General features: G+C 41.2%; 1 protein-coding gene across 3 annotated transcripts; it reads right to left on the reverse strand.

Annotated features, from left to right (window-relative positions):
- Positions 1–263: 263 nt before the first annotated feature.
- Positions 264–24637, reverse strand: Cep290 (Centrosomal protein 290kDa). 3 transcript variants are annotated; one of them, XM_087359024.1, is made up of 39 exons: positions 24561–24637; positions 20675–20886; positions 19899–20049; positions 19005–19126; positions 18182–18385; positions 17284–17419; positions 16277–16413; positions 15865–15987; positions 15510–15625; positions 15140–15278; positions 14863–15053; positions 14322–14463; positions 13768–14107; positions 13159–13324; positions 12869–13073; positions 12297–12746; positions 11234–11374; positions 10637–10810; positions 10441–10540; positions 9894–10075; positions 9597–9762; positions 9074–9254; positions 8440–8728; positions 8042–8203; positions 7605–7745; positions 7200–7466; positions 6792–6964; positions 6487–6708; positions 6023–6266; positions 5132–5295; positions 4381–4540; positions 3793–3985; positions 3215–3405; positions 2378–2544; positions 2179–2245; positions 1548–1676; positions 1050–1218; positions 780–910; positions 264–499 (listed from the first exon to the last, which is right to left on the reverse strand). In XM_087359024.1, exons 2-39 carry the CDS (start codon positions 20852–20854, stop codon positions 443–445), a joined length of 6672 nt encoding a protein of 2223 aa, XP_087215150.1. In that variant the 5' UTR covers positions 20855–20886; positions 24561–24637; the 3' UTR covers positions 264–442. The 3 variants fall into 3 exon arrangements, with proteins under 3 accessions (XP_087215150.1, XP_087215151.1, XP_087215149.1); XM_087359025.1 differs by having other exon boundaries at positions 3215–3390; positions 24442–24630; XM_087359023.1 differs by having other exon boundaries at positions 24442–24630.
- Between the last annotated feature and the right edge of the window lie 24 nt (positions 24638–24661).

Here is a 24661-nt window from a genome sequence, read left to right on the forward strand (position 1 = left end):
AAAAAATGTTTGACATAAACTGTTACTTCCATAATGGCTCTGGTACCCAATAAGCATCCTACCAAGTTAGTATCAGGGGCTCTTTCCCCAGGGGTAAAGGAGGCGGTATGAAGCTGACCACTCACCTCCATCTAATGCTGCCTTCACACCGCGTTTTCATGGCATGGCGCTTAATACATAAGAGGGACGACACAATTTTACGTAATTGAGGAGGTTATCCTCATATATAGGTCACAGATGCAGCAAAAGAGAACATAAATGTGTGAGAGTTAAAACTCAGAATATAATTTATTTTGTGTATATAAATAACATGAGATCAAAAATAATTAAGCTCGTTGATACACCATTCTGCACCCCTTCACAGAACTGCAAATAAAGCCGTGCTTTAAAGCAATAAAAATAAATACTGAGATTCCTGTGTATTCGCACAGAGATCCAGAGTTCACGTGTCCCTGTCCTGACCGAGCGTTTCAGGGACCAGTCGCTGCAGGGCCGTCACCTGAAAATTTAAAGTGAAACGATTGTTACCCCTTAGTAGATGGTGGTACGAGCCATAAGCCCGTCATCAAAACTGAGACCTAATGCAGTCATCTGCCATTTTGACTGATAATACAGAACAGAGTTCAATTTTAACTCAGTATCAGACTGTACCTTCTTGTGTTCTTTATTTATTTACGGAGATTATGTCAACTTCTTAGATGACTAACACAGAAGAATGCTTGGCAAAGACCATGCACTATCTATCTGAATGGTGCTGACGCTTAGCCGTCTATCCTCACCTTGTTATGAAGCATCTTCTCCTTAGCAGCAGCTCGACGTAGCAACACCTTCACCTTATCGAGCAGCTGGGACTTGTGTTCCAGCTGAGATTTCACTAGCTGCAACTCATTTGTGTGTGTATGTGCGTTGTCTGAAAATGACCACAGCAAGGACTGTGCAGTTCTTGGTATATTATTTACAGGTGCAGTTGTTTTTTGTGGGGGAGGAGGGAGAAAATCGGTCTCATGAGAATATGGCAAATGTTTGTCCATTCTCATACATATCAATACCTCGTTCTGTCCGCAGCCTGCCCTCCAGCAGCCTCAGCTGATTATTTGCCTCGTCAAGTTCCGTCTCGAGCCGAGACGCTTTCTGCATCACTTCTGTGTAGTTTTCTTGTAGCTCCTTCTTTTCAGCTTCTACCGTCGTCACTTTCGTTCTCAGTTTGTCTGCAGAACTCTGGGAATAAGGCGTACACAAAGATTAAGGGGAAGGGCAGATAAATCAGCAATCATAAAAGACTCTAGGTAGACAGACATGTAGAGAGTTGGGGGAGTGATTAGGGGAAAAATACTAGACCGTGTGCTGGCAAGCGGTACTGGGGTATGTTTGGCAGACTGCATATATTCAGATTTTCTGCCAATTCATGAAGTTTACCTTTTACCAGACTACATGACGCATCAACCCAGTAGACGGCGATCTTCAAACTCACCACCGTCAAAACCTCAAATCCTACTAAGCCAATTCATGTTCACTATGGTACGCACTTGAGATATTACCGCACTTACCTCGCGTTCAATAACGGTATCTTTTCTGCCGGACATCAGGCGCCGGTTCTCTCGTTGCAATTTTTCTACAACTCTCTTCATCGCTATGACTGTCCTCTCCATCTCGGCTACTGACTTCAGAGATTTGTGCTGGCAACGAATTTGAACAAACTTATAACATATTCATTTACACGAAAGATGAGGAAATCAAAATGACAAGGTTTAAAAATGTTTGTATTCACATCACTAATGGCTACAAAAGGTGCTCCAATCCAGTGAAGGGTCTGGTACACTTTCATTTCAAGAAATGAGTCTTAATAGTTGTGTTGGCATCACAGGTTTTTCTTAGCCATTCAGTCCACAACGCAGAAGTGCAATTCCTTGCGTGGAGGTCGCGTCTGTCCGCATCTTTGTATCACTACTGATGTCAGCAAACACGCATTGACAATTCAATAAATTAAGAAGCTTGTCACTTTGACAAATAAGGTTGCAGTTTTACTTGAAGACTTTGGGCTTTGTGGTGTGAATGCATTTTCTAAGGCTTGGATAAAAATATGAAAAATATATTGTAAAGTTTAGGTGTTCACACATCTTGTATATTTTAAATGTTATTCTTGGAGGGAAAATCATGTGGTGGAGTCAGAACACTCACTTCAGCGTCCTTGTCACCAGCGCCTCCGCCGTGTTCAGCATTTTCTGTTTTGAGGAGGGAAACATATCTGAAATCAGAATACATCACCACGTGCGTAATACAAATCATCATCTGGGAGGTCATGCCTATCCATCTGCATGTTTCATCTCTGAAACTAACAAGCAAAGTACTGAAAATGTGAATGCAATGTGATACTAACGTTTCCAAGTGCTGAATTTGTTCCTTGAGGCGTGGTGTGTCAGTTCGATGCTTCTCCAGGTCCAAGCGCAGTTCCAGGTTCTCACTCTCAAGTAGAAGGTTGGCTTTCTGCAGGGTGGCGTTTGTTTCCTGCAGTTTCTCCAGTTCTTCGGACACAGTGCCGCTTCCCTGGGAATACGCGGAGAGGCAAAAATTAAGACTGCGGGGGTTCGTGTAACTATCTGATGTTCAGAGGAGCACTGCATTCTGAGTAGTGAAAAGTGATCAGGATAAAAGCCTGCAAAAGCTTTACACATCTGGCAGCCAACGTGTGAACTAGCAACGTCCATTTTGTAATCGATAACTATTCCGCTGGTCAAGAAATTTGGAGCAAGGCCACCCACCATCAGACCTTTAATGAACCAGGTTGCAGCTTAATTTCCAATCAAACAAGACTTACCAGCCTCAGTTCATGGAATCGCTCTCGTTATGTTGTTGGCGTCACTGCACTCTAGGCATCTCTGTGACACCGAATGCTAAGATTTGGCTAAACTTCATCACAGGCTGTTTCTAAGTGTTCTTCACATACAATATAAAAGTGAAACTAAAAGGAGTTCAACAGAAAGATGCTTAAATAGAAAATGTGAGATACTGGAACCATAAACTGGACAACGGTGGTGTTCCTTGATCTCAGATGTTCACACAGCTACCGAGATGGTTGGAGGTGGAAATGACAATATTTTCTTGAAGTGGCTGCCTCCTCTTTTCAGAATTTGTTACGGAGGGAAAGAAAGGATAAAAGGAAGATTAAGTCGTGTGTAGGCAGAGTCACACGCCAACTGCTCCGCGTCACACTTACTTTCTTGGCCAGTTCAAGCGCCGCGATGCGTCTCTGTTGCGCCTCCAGCCTCTCCTGCAGCATGGCGGCTCCGAGTCCCCCAGAGTGATGCTGCTGCATCTCCAACTTGCTCTGCAGTGTTGCCACCTCCACTTGTAGCTTATTCTTCTCCAACTCCAAAGCCTCAATTCGTGTCCCTGAGGCAGGAGAATCTGCACATTTGTTCAGTTGAATTCAAGTCGAGTGGTAAACATGCGTACATTACACGTCTCTATCCTCAGAAGTTTTTGTAGGTTAGGTGCCTAGTAAAAGACACCACAGCTGTTGCTCCTGATGTAGTGTTTAATTATGAACTGGGGTAACTTTAACTTCAACTGCTTATATCTAGGTCTCCTTACCTGCTGTCTTCCTTAGAGGATTTTCCGATAAAAATTAAAGAATATTCGTATTTGCATGCTGCATGTTCTGGCCATCTCATCCTTCTTATGGTATTAGGTACAAACTGAAACTCCTCAGTGTGCAATTTTGTGCATTCTTTCAACTTCAGTGTGCGTATTTTACTGATAAACTGAATATATTGCCAGAAAGTCAGAACCTACTTCTTCTGGCTCTCAGACGACTGTCTAGAACAATTTTCTCCCGCTCCAGTCTGGTGGCCGTGTCTTTAAGGCTGACGACGGTCGACTGCAGCCTCTCAATTTCTGTGGTCTTTTCCTTCAGCTTCTGCTTCTGTTTGTCTACTGTCTGCTGCCATCGCTTCCGTTCGTCCCACCTAGCAACTTCCTCCGCAGACTGAAATTGCCACCGTAATATGTTCACATTAATTTAAGATTCAACTAAGCTCACAAAGTATAAGTAAATCAAGTCCTCAAATCCTATTTCTTTAATAAGAAAGAATTAGTTCACATCAAAAGCCCTACTTTTATGCGGCAAGACACTTACAGCCTTTGACCCAGTCCCCAGGAAGTAAATTTGTTCTTAAGATGTTCGCATTCTAAATGTATTACCTGACAACTGAGCCCCTCCTAATCAATTACGTATATGTAAAAAGTCAGCTGTTTATTGGATTATGTTGTCTGTCTATTTAAAGGTACTATATCAAGTGAATTGATCACAACCGACAAAGTAATTTAGAATGGTGGGTTGCAAGGGGTGTAGGAGGAAGTGACGTCATTGCAGTGACCTACTTTAACTTTACGTGCTTCGTTGTCAGATCTGTCCTTGTCCTGCTTCTGTTTGGTCTCCTGCAACTGGTCCTCTAGCTGCTTCACTTTCTTCTGCAGCATCTCCTCCGTAGCTACAGATCTCCTCTCAACTGCTGCCTCCCTCTTTGAGGACATCCTCAGCCTGCGTGACAGACGAGCAGATGTACGTATGTAGGTCAGTGATTGAAAAATACAAGTTATGGGAAATATCTGACAATTACGTAACCCAAAAAATATTTTCCTACCAGGCCCAGGATGTGATTGGCTTAGGATCGTGTCCCGTGGCAAGCTTTGCTATTGGCGGTGTTGAACAGCGGGTCGTCAGTCGTGTCTCACGTTAAATGCAAATGGTTGTCATTCGCTGTTTTAGGAGTCCAGTCAAAACAGCTGTTGTTTTAACTTTGATGCTTCAGTACCTTTTTTATGCTTTCTTTGTGTAAAGTTTGTGATATTAACACAATGCAAAGTCCTCCTTGAGAAGTCAAGTCGCTCGCTACACAAGAAACTACCTGCCTTTTATGAAACCCAAAGGTCCATTACTGCATGCCACTGGACCATATCCTAAGCCAACAGAATCCAATCCGTTTCACCCTCTATAAGGCGAGTATCGCCACTGGTCATCGGTTGACTAGCTACGCCAAGAGTATCGCATTTGTGTCTGCAGTAATTGAGGGATACAAAATATAAAGTGGAGAGAAAATATTCAAATTATAATATCTTAGCTGTACAGTACCTGTTGTTTAACTGATCTCGTAACTTGCTGGCTTCATCTCTGGACATCTTCAACTGTATCCGGAGATTATTGATCTCAGTTTGCAATGCTTTGCTGTCAGTCAAAAAATGCAATTGGCCTGTTGTATCCCTGGATGGAGTACTTACCAACTGCTGTATCTCTTTCTGAAAACAGAATTAATTTTGCTGTAATGTGTTAATGATGTCTGGCTTCTGCTCAGGAAACTAGTGGATAATGGATTAATCTGCTTATCCCGCCACGGTTCCGGTAATTTAAACATTTTACATCATTTGTTGGGGCTGTCGTGACATTTTCTTTGCAGTGAGAATGAAGATGGTTGTCTTCTGAAATGTTGCCATGTACTCTGGTTAAATTTTATCGACGTATCAAAGGCGGCAACCACATACGACAGTAAAGTTCTCCAAAATTACGTGTTGCTACGTTACAGAAGACAGTCATCTTCGCTTCACGAATGTTTTCATACCACAAGATGTAAGTGCCTATGAATATGAAGGTATTAGGTGCGGTGTGCCGAAACACTTTGAAAAGATCGATTTCTATTAGTGGCATTACAGAAGATTAAAGACGTCCCTCTTCAACTAGCCCCAGGTCTGTCCTGTGAAGACAATGATTTTTATTCTTAGAAGAATAATAGTGACCTAGAGCTCAATCAGTGAAATGACTGGCTATGGGGTGTAGTTCCCAATAGGGACAGGAAATTTCCTCTCTGCCCCTATTCCAGACTAGCTGTGGGGCCCTCCAAAACTCTGATCCAATGGGCACCATGCCTTTCTCACTGAATATAATTGCAAAGCCGCTGCTGCGATAATTTATAACATCGTCCACATTAATGTAAAATACTTGGAAAAGAATTTGAGCCGATAATCAGACCTGCAGATCAGCTACGGTTTGCAGCAGCTGCCGTTCCTTGGCCTCCTTGTCTCGTAACTGGGCCCTCAGCATGGCGACAAAGTTCTGCGTGACCTCCGACGGTCCGCGCTGGGCCGCTTCCATTTGCTGTCTGAGCTCTTCCTGCACCATAGCCAAATCATGCTTCACAGTTTCTGATTCGAGACGATAACGCTGCGACTCCTCCCGGTATGCCTGCAACTCCGTACTGTGCCGCTCTTCCAGCCTACAATTCAGTGTAAAATGGAAGAATTCTTTCATTTACGGCAGCCATTTTGTACAGAGTTGTGATTGTGACGTCTGATGCTTTTATTTTGGTGAGATTCTGTATTGTGCTCTTACAGGTTATGACTAGGGTTCGGATGTTCACGACGTCATATTTTTATTGGGGCTCCTATTTTCATTCTAAACTGAAATTAAACAAAGAGCTCTCCAAAAAAGTTAACCTCTTATGAAGTTCCGCCACGTTCTTAAGCCGGTCCTCGGCCAGGTTGCGCCACCGATCGGCCTCTTGTCGATAGGAGTGCAGCTGATTGCTTAGGTTCCCCATACTGGTATGCAGTTCTGCCACTTCATCCTCTAAGCCCTGTATCTGGCACACATATTGATCCACTATGGACTGTATGGGTTTCTTGTCTGGCGAAGGATGGCAAAGTTTGGACTTGAGTCTGCAAGCAGATGTCTTGTGTTCATTTTCAAAAAAATATTATTTGTAGTTTATCATTCTTTATTTCCAGTGCTGCTTTCTCACCTAGTGTAAGACTGCTGAGAGTTGTTGAGAGCAGTCTGAAGGCTGCGCAGTTCTTCCTGGAGTCTGGCTGCAGCCTGACTGTGTTCATCACGACCTTCTTTTAGCAGCTGTTGGAAACGGCCAATAGTATCTTCCTTCTGTTTCACGATATTTTGGAGACTGTCAATGGTTGCCTGAAAATAAGTCTCATAAGAAGAAAGAGTTGCGTACAGAAAACGGTGCCATTACATAAGAGCCCTCTAGACCTGTCAGATAGCAAAATATAGTGCGGATCTATAACTCTTCTATCAGAGTTCTTGGAATTTGTTAAAATATGCAGCTTATTATCAGGAATGTTGTCATGTCTGAATTTTTTAACAAAGAAGCGGACCATAACGACAGGAAGACAGTACATTTGTGACAGGTTACCTTAAGGGCCAACTTCTCGGTTAAATCTTCCTCCACCCTCTTCTCTTCTGCCACATGCTTCACGTAGCTAGACGGTTGTTCTGCAGTCTTCTGCTCGTTGGAATTTAACTGGACCTTCATCTCGGCCAGCAACGTGTCTCTAGAGAAAAGAAGCCTGTCTTTTTCTTCAATTTCTGCAGTCAGCGACGCCACCTTCCCTCTCATCTGGGCCAGCTCTGCTTCGTATTTGAGCAGGCTCTGCGACTGGGTGCTGACAAGACTCATGGCCTGAAAAGAGATGCAGTAGCTCTTCATTCTGGACCAGACAAGAATCAGGAGGTGGCCAGTTTGAAAAGTTTCCCAGGGGAACACATATTAAACTGATGCAAGAATTAAGTGATGGGTAATAACTGTACCAGAAAATACCTGTCTGAGTTGCTCCATTGAAGGATTGGTAGCTTCTGCATGAGCCTCGTCAGGTTCTGGTACCAAAGCTTGCTTCTGGGTCTCAACTGCGAACTTGTGCTGCTGGTTCTCGTAGTCCGCCAGTTGCTTGTACAGTTCACTCTGTATTATAACAGAGCACACAGACATGTCATTACACAGATTACCACAACTACAAACTGTCCGTATAAACCAATTAGTAAACGTGGCTGTGCTTTCCCTTCATTTCATAGAATAAAGCCTAGAAGCTCAACCTTTCGAAGCATAGCCTGTATGTTAGTCTGGGCACTTTAAAGATCATTCTGCGTCGTCCTTGTGTCGCACCATTCCTCCACGTTCTGAATTTCCAGCTGGTTCAGAATACGTTACTCATAAATGTGCTAATACACGACCTTTACTGCCTCCTGTTCTCAGGGTACCTGTGTCCGTTCCCACATGAGCTGCGCCTGTTCCCTACTCCTCTCTGAGCTGATCTGCTCCTGCTCCAGCACCGCTATGTGCTCCTCCTGTCGACGTAACCTCTCCTCTGCCTGCCGCACCCGTGACTCCAGCAGCAGCACCTGGTGCCTGGATTTTAGCTCCTAATATACAATGCAGACATAGGAATTAGTTTCATTACTACAGGTCATCATTATAAATGTGAAAATTGCTTTACATTAGATTAAAAAGTCTGTATAAATATTATGTACAAATAAAGAGTCTGACTCATCGTCGCAGTGAAAGGCCCAAGTATAGTGACTGACTATTGTCTGGATGACAAAGGTTCAATTCCTAGCAGGGGCAAAAGATTTTTAACTTAACGCCCTAAACTACGTACTTTAAGCCGGAGTTCAGTGTTGTTGTTGTGCCACTCGACCAACTGCTTCTGGCTGTCATCTGATTCGAGGGCAGTTTTCAGTTCCTGAAGAGACTTCACTTTCAATTCCATCTCTTCCTTCGCAGTAACTGCTTCATGAGCCAACTTCTCAGCACCGTGAAGCCTGTTTATAGCTTCACGTCTCTCCTCTCCAAGACGGCGTAAGGACATAGACATGCGGTCTTGGGTTGAGAGGGGCATGGCACCACTGTAATGACGTCTGAGATCCTGGATCACTTGATGGAGTGACCTGAAGAGGTAGAGATATCATACCCCTTCGTAAACTGATAAATTTTCTCTCTCTTTCTTAGAGAGAGAGCCGGATATAATGGCAACCACATTCCTCAGTAGACCATCGTAATTGTAACTGTGTGAAGCACGAATTATAATGACTGTTGTGATTAGACATGTAAATGGAGATGCATTTCAATGCGGACGTCATGTAAGAGTCTGATAAGACATAAAACTTACAAAATCAGCATGAAAGAAGCCAGTATTAATGGGAAAATTTATAAAATGCCAATTACTCCTCTTAGTGAGAAGATTGAAAATTATCCTGGCTACGGCACAGCTGGGATTTGAGTCCGTGTTCTACCTGCATCGGGAGATGAGTTGGCCCCGCACGTGACTGAGGGCTTGATCCTTCTCATCCAGCTTCACTTCTTGACGCAGATTTTGAGAGAGCAGCTTGGAGATCTCATTCTGCAGCTGCTGAACTTTCTTGTGAGCTGATGACTCGCTCAGCCGAGATGACAGCAGCTCGTGATTCAGCTTTACTGTAACAAATTACAGTATATCAGCAACAGGATGCACGCTTATCTAATTTTCACTTGTGACTTTTAGAATCATACAGAGAGCTCCGTATGTCCGTAAAAAAGAATGGTGGTCATGTGTGTAAATCCTTCACTGGCGGTTCACGTCTCATACGAAAAGTGAAGAGATCAAGAATCTTACAGACTGGGATATCGTAACCATACTGGGAGTTACAAGAAATTCAGAAATCAATAAAACCGTGAACTATCAATTGCGGGGCAACGGAACGATCAGCAGTTACAAATATGAGAACTGGAAACTGAAATAATTGGAAAACACAGGACTTCATTTACGTGAGTTCTTACCAATAATGGACCTCTCATCACTAGTAGACTGAAGTTCTAGAATCTGACGTCTCATGTAGTCCAGCTGGTACTCCTGTGACAATTTCCACAGTTCCAAGTTCCGCACCTGCTCCTGGGCTATGTCGCTCACCTCTTGCAGCCGGTCTTTTTCCAATTTCAGTTCAATCTGAAAAAGAAGTTTGTGGTTAAATAACTGATCTCTTCCTGTCTAGTAATTGGCAGTATTAGTGAGTTGGTTCATGTGGCATGATTCAGTAATTTTGTGTCAGTCAGTCAAACAATTTTTGAGACACGCACCCTGTCCTGCTCAGACTTCCGCAGCTTTTCCTGCACATCCTGCAATTCCTTGCGGCTCACGAATGTAAGCAGATTGTCTCTGAGTTCTCGTTCCGCTTGTTGCAACTCCAGATTCTGCTTGACCACAGTGCTGTACTGCAATTCTAACTCTGCATTGCGTTCCTCCAGCTGTGCCAGCTGACCTGTGGACAAGGTCATTAGTTTACGCCCACTATAGTTTAGAAACTTCAACTGATCAAACTACCAACCAGCTTGTTAACCAATTAACCGCCTCTGCAGCCCTTCACCAGTACATTGTTGTTCAGTTGGCGAAGATGTAGATCTTATGGTTGTAACACCATATTTCAGAGGAGCATTGAGCTGCAAATCAGCGCTGAAGATTGAGGCAGTATGTTTCTCTAAAACGTTGATCTGCTTATTAAGAATCCACTACATGTTTTGACCGTAATTGGTGGTTGGTTCTGTTTAAGTGTCTGAACGTAACAGATATGACTGCTGATTTGTGTTCATATTTTTTTTGCTGTCTTCACCACTTAATAGCGCGAACCTTTCAAAATGCTGTACATCTTGTCAGCATGATCTGCCTTCTGTCTCTCGTGCAGTTCTTTGAGCTCCGAGGTTGCCAACTTCTTCGACAGCAATGAGATCTGTAAAAGGTAATACAGGTAATCTGATACTGCGATTCATTAAAGAAAGACACGCACAATGTAATTCTTTACGTCCCGTAGCCAACTGAAACTTGCCTGGTTGTCGTGCGTGTCCTGCGTGACTGTATCTTGGTTAAGAGACGTCATGAAAACTTCCAAGGAGTGGACTTTCTCTCTGGCAACCTGTAGTGCACTCTGCAGTTCTTCCTTGTCCCTCTGCAGAACCTCCACCTCTCCCTCCAGACGGGCTGCCAGCTGGCTCTCACACACCTGAGAGAGAAATGCACCCCTTTTATATAAGGAAATCGAGTAAAAGAAATATTTATATTCATATGTGAAGTAGTCATTAAAATCATCCACTCTACATAAAAATGAAATGGCTCAAGAATCTTTCCTAAAATTATTCAATATCAATTTTTCACCAAAATTGGTTTACGGCTTTCAGAGTTATTTCACGTGTACAATTTTTAACAGGCACTCCACAAACAGAAGCTGAAAACAAATTCCAACTTTGAGCGCATAATTAGGGAAGTTGAGAATGAGTCTGGTTTTTCTTTGCTGAAACTGGTATTAGCTCAACAAAGTTCGCCCCATTCTGAGTCCGTACTGTAAAGACGCGTTACGTTCCATGCCTTTGTTTCAAACGTCAGTTTCTCTCTTATTCATGTACAGATCCGTCACAACTCATCTTACCAGACTTTGCTCCTTCTGAAGCAGGTCCCTGTACTTGGATGTAAGCTCACTGAACTGTTTGTTCGCGGCGTCCAGCGTTGTGAGCGGAACAGAGTCTTCTAGCATGCTCTGCAGCGCTGAGATTTTAAATGTTAACATTTCCTGCAAAATACAAGGTTTTTATGACAGCAAATATGAAGATGAATGTGGGATATTAAGAGATGAACAAGCAACAGGACACTAGGCAAGAAAAGTTGGTTACAGTAACGATACTGTCATTCAGACTTGGGTGACAGTAAAATTTTTATGAGAGCAAAATAAATTAATGCATTGTATAAATTCACTAGGGAGGAGAATCCAAGTGAGGAAAGTTACACAAAACAGTAGAGAAAATGTAAATAGGTATACAAGATGACACGCCATGGTCCTTGGTGGACATCAGCAGGCAGTGATGAACCTTGACCACAGACATTACCAGTAGATGAGAGAACTTCTAAAAACTCGGAAACACTAAATTTGAATTCCACCTCAGACCAAACAATACACCATCAGCTAAAATAACAAGTTTCTATGGTAATTGAAAAACTTGGTTTCAGTGGCTTGACTGATAGATTTTTAGTTTAGTCGCACTGGCTTAAGTGTCAAATGAACCATCAGGATGATTATGAATTGTACTTTTTCATAGCCTATCTGAAGGTTTTGTCTCTGCATTACCTGAAGGACTGTCGTAAGATAAAGCGACATGAACTCGGCTGGGATTCAAACTGGGCACTTCCCAAACACAAGTTAAAACTGAATCCTAGAGAACCATATGCTATGGTCAGTAGTAAGTGCTACTGTACTTAAATATTTTCAATGGTCGGCAGATCGGAGATTAACAAAAATGAACCACGCGCTTCCTTGTGGTCTTCCAAGATCAAAACATGTCAATGGAGAGGGCTGATGATAAAATACTGAACTGCCCTGTAAGGACTTTATGAGGTGTATGAGGACGCTGTGAAACTGTAGCCAAACTACTCTAGTCCTCCTGGTTGCGTGTTTTGTCGCAAGCAACATAAAAATTATGTTCGTAAGATCTCGTTACCTTGTGCCTCTGCAGCTCCCCAATTCTCTGCGTCACAACACACTCCATGGAAGCCATCTCATCTTTCATCTTTGCGTTTTCTTTACGCGAGTAGCTCTCCAAGTTCTGCAACGCCTTGCATTTTCTTCCCAGTAGTGTCACATCAGCCATGGTGAGAGCCATCTGTTTTGCTTTCTCAGCTATGAGCTGTTTCTGTTCGTTCTCTCCCTTATTCAGAATATCCCAGTGCTCGTCATATTCCTTCACTTTTGCCTCCAGGCTCTCAACTTGATCCTTCAACTTCTCTCTTTCTGCATCAAAATCTGATTGAGACTTCTTCCACTCGCTTTTCTCCGAATTATGTTGTTTGTATAGCAGACCCACCTGGTGGCGTAATATATTAAACTTCTTGTTAAATTCTTCCAGCTTTCCCTCTAAGGTTACATTCCTGTCCTCTTCCTTGTGATACTCCTGCAAATAAAGGGAAAGAAATCACAGCATGTACATTAACATTCCCCTGAACCAAAACTAAGTAATATCACGGTACAGGGTTCCAGAAACTTTGGTTCCCTAAAAAAAAATGGTATACTTGCATCTAACACATGCAGGAGGTGCATGTTGAGTTTTGAAATAATTTCTGCACTGGAGAGAGGCAAATCCGGAGGCAGAGCCATCTCGTAACAAACCGGGCCTCTCGTGCCCACTCTCCCTTCTTGCATTGCTGCCAAACTGTGCTCTAGCCGTTCTATTTTCAGTTGTGCTTTCTGCAGCTGCTCCGAACTCTTGCCTTCCTCCAGTCTGCAACAAAGAAAATTCTTCCTTTAGAACCTCTGCCTGCAGATGTTATAAACAAATTAACGAAGTCTCTAAGTGACTGACATACCGCGTAGACCGCAGCTGTTCGCGCAGCACAGCATTGCTCCCCTCCACAGAATGTAACTGTGCCTGTAGTCTCATCGCAGGATGGTACCACCCACTCAGATGTCTCGTGTCGAGTGCTTCGAGCAGTCTCTCCAGACTCTTGGATTCCACCTGTACACTGCTTGAACCTGCCACATATCACGATAACTAAGAGTGAAAAGTTTCTAACATTTTTCTCTTCACACTTCATTACCTGTGGCATTCAACTACTACACAGATTCTGGACTCTGTGTAATTTTTGGTAAACACTGGAGGACAAAATGAACTCTACCTGGTCCACTTTCTATCCTGCGGAATTCTGCAGTTCATGTCTGGGAAATTATCTATAAAAACATTTATCGTGCAGGAAAGCATCTTTTTGTATAGAATGGCTACTCACCTAATTCACTAACCAGTCATCAAGTCAGATACTATAATGAATTCTTCTCAGGCTTGTAGCCTGAGAAGAATTCATTATACTCATACACCATAGTTAATCTCTGACCAACATTCCTGTAGTACAGGCTTAAAATCCCGTTGTCCTCTACATTAAAGGCTGATATAAGTGCAAGTTGTTAAACTAAGAATGTACCATCTTGGTTGTGAATGCTGTCCATGATCTCATGCATGCCTCTCCTCAAGGCTTCATTCTCTGTCGTCATCTCTTGGAGTTTTCCCTCCAGTTGGACCACCTCCTGCTTCAGTCTGAACAACCTCATCTCTTGCTGTTGTACCCCATCTGCCTCTTCGATGCTCAAACCCTGCCGATCGCCTTGTGACGGGATGACGGCCCCAATCTCCATACTCTGACTGAGATTCCTTAGAGGCGATGGCTTGACAATGTCCGTGTTATTTGTCATGCTGATGTCGGGCTGTTCTAGCGACTGGACTTGCTGACTCAGCTTGCCAAGTCGCTGGTTCAGTTTGTGGTTCTGCAACCAAAATTATCATTTCAGAAACACGAAATTTTCGACATGCTTTACCAACTGTAATGATTATGAATGATAAATCAGAAGGAAGTAGTGGCCTCCAGGGACTGAAAACCATAAACGACAGCTGCAGTAGCTGGTTTACAGGCCATGACTTGAACCTTAACGTAAAGCAGGAGAGCCATCACAATTCTGCACATTTCAATCGCAGCCTTACTTCAAGTTTTAGCTGCAACTTCTCTTCTTCAAGCCGCTCTGCCTGCTGTTGAAGTACCTTCATCAGCAGTTGATCTTTCTTCCTTTGGGCAAGGATCCCATCCACACACACAGGACTCTCTGGCGGCATGCCAAGCTTCTCCCTACGGCAACATTTGTTTTGTGGAATTACTCAGATGTAGTTTAATTTAATAATTAAACTAGGGTCCCAAAAATACAACTTTACCGTGCTAGCAGCTCGCCTATGCAGTCCCCTGATACAAGTGAATGGATTCATAATATTCCGATATCAACATACAAGACAAGTATGGACAGACAACTTGGTACGTGAGCGACCATTATAGGCAGGTCGAACGGTCAGGGTTGGCCACACCTTGCTGAAAAAATTTTCTCAGGTTTCAGTTCTGGATAGCAGTTCAAGCCATGAAGTTAAGACCATAGTCGGATAGGTTTTAAATTACTAGTAGAATTTCCATCATTTTCCTAGAATTCTAGAATTGTGACGTAACACATGCGCCAAGTTGTTTTGCTGATTACGGTACCTCAGAGCCAAATTCTCCTCTTCCAATTGGCTAGCCTGAGCCTGCAGTTTGTTTGATGACTGCACCAATTCCTCTATTTGCCTGTCTCGAACACGACGTTGTCGTCTGAGCTCCTTGATCTCGCCGACAGCCTCAGCCAGACCATACTCCCCAGACTCGTATTCTCTCAGCTGGACGATCATTTCTGTTGCCTGAACATAAAAACGGGAAATTCGAATGGTTCTGAACAAATCAAAATTATCTTTTGAGGGCGGCAAGAAACCTCTCGCGAGCTTACCTCTTGAGCTTTAGCGTGAGCATCTTCTTCAGCATCCTTCATTTTGGTTTCAAACAGTCGGACTTTTTCTTCTGCTCGCTGTAACTGTGTCTTTAACTTAGCAGCTGCACTGGGATCATCCCCAGTCGGTAGTTTGTGCCTGCACAAAACCACAACCATCAGCAGTACTTCGGAATTACATGTGTTTCACAGAACAGTTCAGAGTTATTCAGCTGCTACATCGCTAGGGAAAAGGCTTAAAATCTGGTTCAGTTTCAACACGTGCCGCGTATTCCGAGCGTTTCAGTTTCTCGACCCACTTTTTTTTCTGTGAGCTGCGATACGCAGTTTAAGAAACACGGCACTCTCTTAAGATCGAACGATGACTTACTCTAATGTCTGCGACTTGAATTCTTCTAAAAGCGCAGCACTTTCATTCATCTCTGCTGTCGCTTGCACCAACTGCTTCTGAAGGTCCTCTATCTGGTCTTCTCGTTCCTGCAGCGTCTGTCACAGGAAGGTCATAAAATCACTCAGTGGCAAAAGGTTGCATTAGAAAACTTTTTTTTTTGTGGAAAATTTGGTTTTTTGCCTGTGCTCACAAACATAACCGTTGTGTCTACAGGAAAATAGGGCATGATTGATGAGACAATATTCTGTTATAAAAGTCTACTGGACAATCTATACTCTTGTACCATTATCTGTAAATGTGCAAACTGTCTACAGTCGTAATTCTGTAACTTCACCTGGGTAAGCAGTGCAACACGACTGCGCTCAGTGTCGATCTGAATGTTGGGTGCTTGTGCTGCGAGGTGAGACAGTCTCGCCTGCATTTCCTCTATTTCAGCATTCTTCTCTTCCAGGACTCTCTGTACAACATAAAAGACGACGCCATTTAAATTATCCCTATGCTCTCATAATAACCACTTCCTCTTCAAAACTGTTTCCTCAGAAGTGTTAAATAATTTTGTGTCACTTATTGAACAGTATTATTCCAAAGTCAGAACTTAAAGCAGTGCTGTCTTTTTGAGAAAATCTCAACTGCAGCAAGAAGTTTCTTATATAGAAGCTTTACTGTAATTTTCATTTCTACAAAATACAAGTTCCTTCTGTTATTGCAACGTTGATCCTGATCTTTTATCCATATATCATTCCCACCTTCCACTCCTCCACACGAGAGTCCAGCGCTTCACTGAAGTCGTCCAGCTGAGTGTCACGTCGCAACTTCTGCTCCACCAGCTCCTGCACTTGGGATCGTAGTGCCACATTTTGTTCCTCCACCATACACAACTTCTCTGCAACAGAAACCACATCAATGCTTCAAAGAACCGTCACATCATCATTCTTATTCTCGGTATTACAAACTGTCGGCCTGATACAGTTATAAAATCTAATCTTTCCATCTTAGGGTTCATAGTTCACACTTTCACTGGGCAGGGCCATTTCTTTCGATATGTTGTTTCCACTTTCTTCTGTAGTGCTGCGTAAAGCCACTCTAACTCTGTCATTAGTTCATTTCCCTTCGTCAAATAAACACGTAATTAATAAACTGTGAAAACTATATTACTTAATGACTGTAAGGCATGAATTTTATAAAGATTTCTGGGTTGTTGCGCTGTGTAGTCTGGCCGATGTTTGCCAACGTTTCAGGGGTCATACTGCCTCCGTCATCAGGGCGATGTATGACCTCTGAAACGTTGGTAAACATCGACCAGACCACACGGCGCAACAACCCAGAAGACAGAAATCTTCAAACTCACCGCTGTGAAAACCTCAAATCTTACATGAATTTTATACTCTGGAGAAACTACAAAAATCACAAATACTTGAAGATGTTTGTAAATATTTGGATCAGAGACAAATGACGTTAGAGGGGAATGCAAGGTACTACATAAGACAGGCCCACATTCCTACGACCATCACGTCAAGATCACCGTGATTTGAATGTTTGACTGAGATGCAGTCACCTCGAAGACAAGGAGGTCGGTAAATAATGCCGAACTGAAACATGTCACTGGCAGACTCTGTCGTCTGAAAAACTAAGCGTCATCTTAAGTGCATCGATAAAGAGCGTACTGCCTTGTAAGGGTCAGTATTTGTACATTATCAATATTTTACATATCTACCTAAAAGTTCACACAAGCTACAGAGATTAGGCGCCTTACCTTCTTGCTCTTGACACGTGTGTTTCAGCCCCGTGCATTCTCCCGTCATTTCGGTTATGTGACTGGTGGCTTCAGACAGTTCATCCCGCAGGTGTGATAACTTCTCACGTAGCATCACATTCTCCTTCTCAATTGCCTACAATGAATCACGTTCTTGTATAATTCTAAACATGTCCTTCAACTAGGTCCTATAAGTGATGTTCAACCACATTAACGCTGTCAGTTCAAAATAGTTTATGCTCTCTCGAAACTTAAAAACCTTCTTTTATACGTGGGCAAAATTAAGTGTCTCGCTCTAAAACAAGACCGCAGATTCCAACTGATTGGAAATAAAATGCTGTGAAGAATATTTGAACCCAAGAAATATAAAGTGTTTTTTTTTTTCAGACTGGAGAAAATTACTTAATGAAAAGCTTTATTATATGGAAATAATATTTGAGTGAATGAGTTAATAAAAATTAGATGAATGTATAAATAAATATAATACTTTTGATGGAAATCCTAAAGGAAAGAGACTATTTGGTAGACACAAGATAGATGGGTGGATAATAATGAAATGGATCTTACAAAAACATTGTGAAGATGTGAACTGACTCAGAACAGAGTCTAATGACAGGCTTCTGTGAAAATGGACACCAGTCTTTGGAAATTTCTTGATAAGCCAAATATTTACTTGAATTGTACAGAAACAGTATAATGTCACGCTGACTAAGAGATATTATGATAGTGCAATAACTTATAAATATCAAGTATCACAAAATAGTAAAAAGATACCAAGTACATGTTAATGTTTGGTGATACATAAAAATATGATTAATGAAAAATGAAATAATTTCCGGAATTGCTGAGAAATCATGCGATAGCCTGAAACGGTTTGGCTGGTAGTGCAGCGTCCTACCTCGACATCATTCAGAAGCTCTGAGATGTGCTTGTTCTTTTGCTGAATCATGTCTGCCAACACTTGCTGTTTCTCTGCGCTGAATTCAGGGGACTCGTCCCGCTGCGTTGTACTGTGCCGCTCGCTACCTTCATTCTGCAGTGCCACCACGTCTCTCTGCAAGTCTGCTTTCTCCCTCTCCAGCTGAGCCACTTGTTCGGCAAACTGAAGCAAGTCTGAATACTGAATACGACTCATTTCTAACAGTGGCACAGTAATGACCTTGAAAATCATGTATGTAGAATTATCTGGGTCTTGGAAGATATGGGGCAGGATGACCCTTTATCAATGTTAAGAGTAAATAATGTCAATTCAGTAAACATAAATACAAGCTGATTAATAGAAGTAATGTGAAGCACAAATACAGGAAACATCCATTTGGTGGCATTATAAATAAGGTTATGTGTATAATTTTATATACAAAACTGCACCTTGAACAGCAAAAACCAATTATTCTTTGTACTGCAGATGGATTGCATTTTCTATGAGAAAGGAATTGAATTTTTAAATATTATTTAGGCAAGCTATGTGCTTGAAAATATTAAGGCCTCTCCTACTTAATGCCAACCTCCCCTTCATCTTGCAGCGTCCTTATTTATCACAAACGGGGCTCTGGCACTCATATTCCAGTGATACAAACATCATACGTACAAATGTGGAAAAATACTGCTACCAACATACAAGTTAAATTGGTTTCTAAGTTTAGGTTTTGATTAGTTTAGTATGTCTGTGTCAAGTTATAAGCAGCGAACCAAAGTCAACGCAAATATGAACCACGCCTCACCTTCTCAGTTTCTCTTTTCTCCACCAGGATATCCCTCTCACTGGCCTTCAGTTCGGCCACCAGTTCTTCATTCTGCAGTTCACACTTCAACAATTCTTGTCTGAGGTCTTTAGTTTCCGAACCTGGACAAATATAAACGCGAGTGCATGAGTTCTCCAATTTACAGGGCACACTTCCAAATACATTATTTGTAATCTTGTATCATCCACTGGTGTGGTTTTAATTTGTGTCAGGTAACAGATCTGATATTGAGAGCCCAGCAACACTTGAGATGTTACACTCCATAAAAGCGCAAAATATTTTCCATTCATTAGATGTAAGTCACATCAAAAGATGTTTCACATAACTAAGTAACTAACTAACTCCCTGGTAGCAGAACTCGTACGTTCAACACCGACAACAGGAAAGCCCGCCACCGGCCACGACCTGACAAATGTTTCACATAAAAATTATAAATCTTAATGATGCCTATATCTTGTAATATCCTGACTGTATGATGCATAGTTTTTGATAAGTTAGATCAATTCCGATATGTTTCATGTAAAGCAGGGGTTACAGTGTACTACTATAGACCAAAATGAACTCCGTATCAACTTTCAATGAAATCCATTAAATAGCACTGAAGATGAAACTTGGTGACTTCGTGTTCTTTTAAAATAATGATTCACAAATATTAATGGAAGGGGATAATACTTCTGATATTTAGTCCATCAATTGCCTGACTTCATGGTTATAAGTATATTTTCTCTTAGACAGCTTAATATCATGAATTCCGCGGCAAGAGAGCCCAATTTCAAAAAAAAAAAAAAAAAAAAAAAAAAAATATTGCTGGTATGAGCCTCTCTGTCTTCGTAAGGACTCTTTCTAGCTTCCCACTGTTGCATTTAAACCGACCTTCTCGTAACACGTGGCCCGTGTCGCGCTTCGCGAGAGTCAGCTGGGCGCGTAGCTCTTCGACTTCTTCAATCAGATCCTGGTGCCTCCGAGCCTCCTCTTCTCCTTGTCTTGCTGCGAGGTCGTCAAGCTCCACAACCAGCGATTCAACCTGTGAAGAGTAGTTCGTGGACAGGTCGCATTACCTTCAGACAGGGGGCAGTGAAGATATCATGTTCTGTCTTATCCCATATTGATTTCATAATGTTTCTTACCATTTCCCAGACCTTGGAGAGCAAGGTTCTGCTATATTTTCATGATTCTAAAAAGAACTTAAGTAGATATGGTACGAAACACGTTATCTAAGCCATCTAATCATACCTTCATCTCACGATTACAAATTTACAGGAATTTCACAAATTTTTCAGTAGTAAGGGTCCTGTGTTTCCTCCGACACATCGTGGCTACAGTCCACTTTATTTCACGACCAACAGAGTGACAACAAAATCAAAAAAAGATTTTCTGAACAATCGGAGTTGTGCATGTGATGCATGCTCTAAGCCCAGCATAATTATGTTTGCGTTAACTTTCATCGTAGGGCGATAGGGGATTAAACTCCATATTACAGGGCTGCTGGCTGCAGGAGTTAACGGTTTAGTGGTATGTTGGTGTGGTGCATGGTCAGCTGGATCACATGTGAACAGTTAATATACAAATGATAAAGAAAAATTAATGCCTGCAGATGGACAGAATACTGGTCAGTTACGGTCCTTCGGATCCGTTCTGTCATTACAAACCTGTTCGCCCTTGTATTTGAGAACATCCTGAGTGAAACGAAACAGGACTTTCAAGTGATCTGTGTCAATGTTGGGTTCAGGATTATACCATATGAGGCTACCATACAAATCATCCTTCTCTTCTTCCGACAGGTCCTCAGGTGACAAGGAGAGGAGTCTCTTCCAGTCCAAATGCACCATTGTTCTGCGTTTGACTGTTACCTTTTAGACATCTGTAATGACATACAATGACAAGTGAGTACTTCTGCAATCAAATTTTCCTTCCAAGTATTAGTCATATTATTTAATTAATTAATAATTGTCCTGCATTGATTATGGCCCTGTGATTCATTTACTGCAAAGGAGAGATGAATGACATTCTAAACAAGATTGTAAAAGTATACAGTACGCTCTTAACAAGTGCATTCTGCAGAAGGAATTAGAAATGAAATTATTTATAATAAAATACAACCAGTGTTATAAATAGAAATGTGTAAACAATGCACGCATTGTGGCTAGTTAACCATCTCTCTCTCAATACAAAATATGTTTGCCTTGTAGAGTTCAACAAATGCACCCTTTCCAAAATTTAATTTGGTCAGTAAAATTAAGTAATGTGTGCTACACCAAATATATTGTATTTATTCAGTCGGAGCTAATCTATTGCATCCCTGCTGGAAAACGTCAGTATATCATTCTATTATTCTGTTTTCCAGAATAATATTAAATCACTCCTTACAGAGTCCAAGATATTAAATAGTTCAATGTGGAAAATCTAAACATAAATGTTAATAAGCACTATTTATTTTGAAGAAGAGTTGCTGGCACAGTTAAATATACAAAAGAAAGTAATAACACATGTTGAAGAAGTCCTTTGGTTTGTCTTCAAAAACTGTTAATTGGGCTGAGAGAACATAAGCACATTCAAACTACTGTATATCTTCACATTTAATTTCATTAAAATTTATTTCCAAGTATATATATGAAAATCACTTCAGTAGAAAAGAGCTCTACAAATTTTATAATAAAATAAAATTCTAAGAAAATATCAAACCTTCAATCAAATTGCCAGCAAATTTACAAATGAGTCAAAACAGTGATCGTGGTATCAGTTTCATAAAAACGTAATGAATTATTATAAGTGGCGTCGAAACGAGAACATTTTAATAAGCACGCACAGCCATTTTTGTTGAAGCATATTAATCAGGTAATTCATTCAAAACTTGACTCCCATTTTGGAGGCTATAGGTTTTTGATAAAAAAAAATTGAATCACTCCTGAAACTTCATTCTAAGTAACGATTAATAATGGAAATTTTACGTTATAAAATGTATCAACACGTGCTATTATGATGAAACTACGCCCAGGCAACATTATATACTATTACGACGTCGTCCATTGCCCTTTTTGGTGTTTTATAAAATGGTGTAATAGAAGCGGAAAATTCATATCTCGCGGTTTATAACTCGTACGATTTCTTTAACAATCCAGTCTCAAGAATAGAAATTCTAACATAAAATATCGTTATTCACATATTTATTACGAAGTCGAATTTTGTGACAGCAAAAATTGAACATTACGGATATTATCAACTACACATTGTTCTCATTTCTTGCATAGACTAAGCATCTGTGTAACACAGATGTTTGGTTGTCAGGAGTTCCACTTCAAGTAGAAACATTTTAGGAAATAGAATTACGCATTTGCGATTATCGATTATCAAATTTCGTGATCGTTTACGTTAAATTACTCAGTTCAGAACGAAGCCAAAGAGGCGGGAACTTTTTCGGGGCATGAAAACTTGAATACACTTCGTTGCAGCAGGCACCTGAAAATAAAAACAGTTGTCTACCGGAATTTATAGTACAAAGTGATCAGCTCTAACTCACAATTCAGAAAGGGAACGTTAATAATGGAATATGTAAGTGTACACTTGTACTAATATAACCTTAAAATTATGTTAACTCTCAGTACAGAATTCTCCTTTAACATGTAGTTTTGTTATTAGTTAACCAGTGTTCTCATTTTTGGGCGCTAGAGGAATTCCACTGGTTGGTATGTGTGTCATCATAGTAATAAGATACTTTAATTGCAAGAAGGAGATTAAATTTCATTCCCCCATGAACTTATAATTCTACTCTAACCAAGAATTAAAGGCATTACCAGTATCGGGATGGCCCAGCATTTATCCAGAAAAAATAGCTTAACTTAGAATAGCTAGATTGGTTTATAATCTGAAGATCTGCAAAACTAACTCACCCAGTATTATGAAACTCAGACTAGTTTCTTAAATGCATAATATAAAACTGCTCTTCTTATTTTCTAGAGATATTTTCTGTCATTGATAATTGAGAATATAATGGTCTGCTTAATTAATTAGAATTGTATGCTGCAGCATCAAATTCTTTTTCCACATAGTTCATTTTTGGCAATAATACACCTCCAGCTGTGACTGTTACACTATACTGGATACTGGGAACGACCCATTCAAGTGCCTGAACACTGCGGGTCCCAACTTTTCTTGAGCTTGATCTATGGCCCATCACAAGGCCTCTACCTGTACACAGGACAGCACAACACAGAAAACCGCAGACAAACATCCATGGCTTGAGTGGGATTCAAACCCACGGTCCCAGCGACCAAGCGGCACAAGGCCCACGCCTCAGACTGCGGACCCCCTGTTACACTATTCATGTATTAAAAGTTCATATACTATGTATGGATCTGGTAATCTCAGTGTAAGCACTCAGACTGAGACCAGCAAAGCCAAACATAGTTTTTCCTGCATTCTGTCCCCCCACCCCAAATCCTCCACCTCTGAGAATTTTTAAACTTAGTGAATGTGGGCAATGTCAGGCCCCATCCATGGGACAGAGTCCATGTTAACTTGTATGTCTCCACGGTTGCCTGGCATCATCACTGGAGCAAAGGGAGAGCCTTGATGTGGGCACTCCCACCTCAGAAATTGATTATTTCATATTTATCAGGCAAGTTAGATTGGTAAGAGATACCACAATGGAGGCAGAGAAAGGTCTGAGTCTTACCTACATGGGAATGAAGGCAGGTTAGATCAATGGAATTACTTGTATATATTTTAGTTGTAGCTTACATGCATAAAATTCATTGTAGGAAATGTGTGCATTTTGTAATACTGGATATTTATTGAACTATGCCACATGCTCTGATATTTATGGAAGATAAATTATTAGCATGCCATGCAAAGAGTAAAACAATCACAGATACCAACTCCATGGGTGAAGAAAGTTATAATTTGAAATATAGCTTATCTCTACTATCAAGTAACTGAATCCATGAATCAGAGTTCTTGAGACACTGATATTCACTCAGCTGTAAAGAAATTCCCTGCCATTTATGTAACCGGATGGTTCATTACTGTGTTCACAAGAGTCCACCATTAGTCCTTATCCTGAGCCAGAAGAATCCACGTCATACCCTATTTCTTTAAAATCCACTTTAATATTATCCTCCAATCTATGCATGTCTTCTAAGTGATGCTTTCTTGGTGAAGATTACAAACTGTGAAGTGCCTCACATTGCCTCTGATTGTTTTAAAATTAAAGGATGTTCTGCTAGCAGGGTTGTTTCCAAAAGATAATTTCTCAGGTGAAATTTCAGACATCTCAGTTCACTAATCGCATGGGGGGGGGTGAGGCAAATGTTTTACTGAATCATGAACAATATTCTGCCATGCAGTGATGCTCTTTAAGCATAATTATTCGTTACCGCAATTTTGTACGTATATATTACAGCTTTAGTATTCAGATTACCTGGTGTATTTGTAGTTCGATTAATTTATTTTACCCACAAGCGATGCCAACGGAAGGCCTGTTGATTACAGGTTGTTACGATATAATATGAAATAGGAATAACCATAAAGCTCACTCACTTAGCCTCATTTTGTAACGATTCATATAACGAAATAGGAAGGTTCCATTTTGTTTGTAAACAAACATTCGACTTACTGATCGATAGTAGCGGAAGTTGTAA

The sequence above is a fragment of the Zootermopsis nevadensis genome, unplaced genomic scaffold, assembly GCF_977971745.1.
Source record: "Zootermopsis nevadensis isolate Lab colony 2312 unplaced genomic scaffold, Znev_1.0 Znev_ptg000030l, whole genome shotgun sequence".
Lineage (NCBI taxonomy): Eukaryota > Metazoa > Arthropoda > Insecta > Blattodea > Termopsidae > Zootermopsis > Zootermopsis nevadensis.

Bases quoted from the DNA above. Each gene is read 5' to 3' on its own strand.
- Cep290 (XM_087359024.1), bottom strand. From the start codon at position 20,854: ATGGTGCATTTGGACTGGAAGAGACTCCTCTCCTTGTCACCTGAGGAC. The intron at 10,541-10,636 runs GCAAGTTTCAGT...TACCTTTTACAG, and splicing joins AGGACACGCACGACAACCAG to ATCTCATTGCTGTCGAAGAA. The intron at 10,076-10,440 runs GTTCGCGCTATT...CCTTGTCCACAG, and splicing joins GATGTACAGCATTTTGAAAG to GTCAGCTGGCACAGCTGGAG.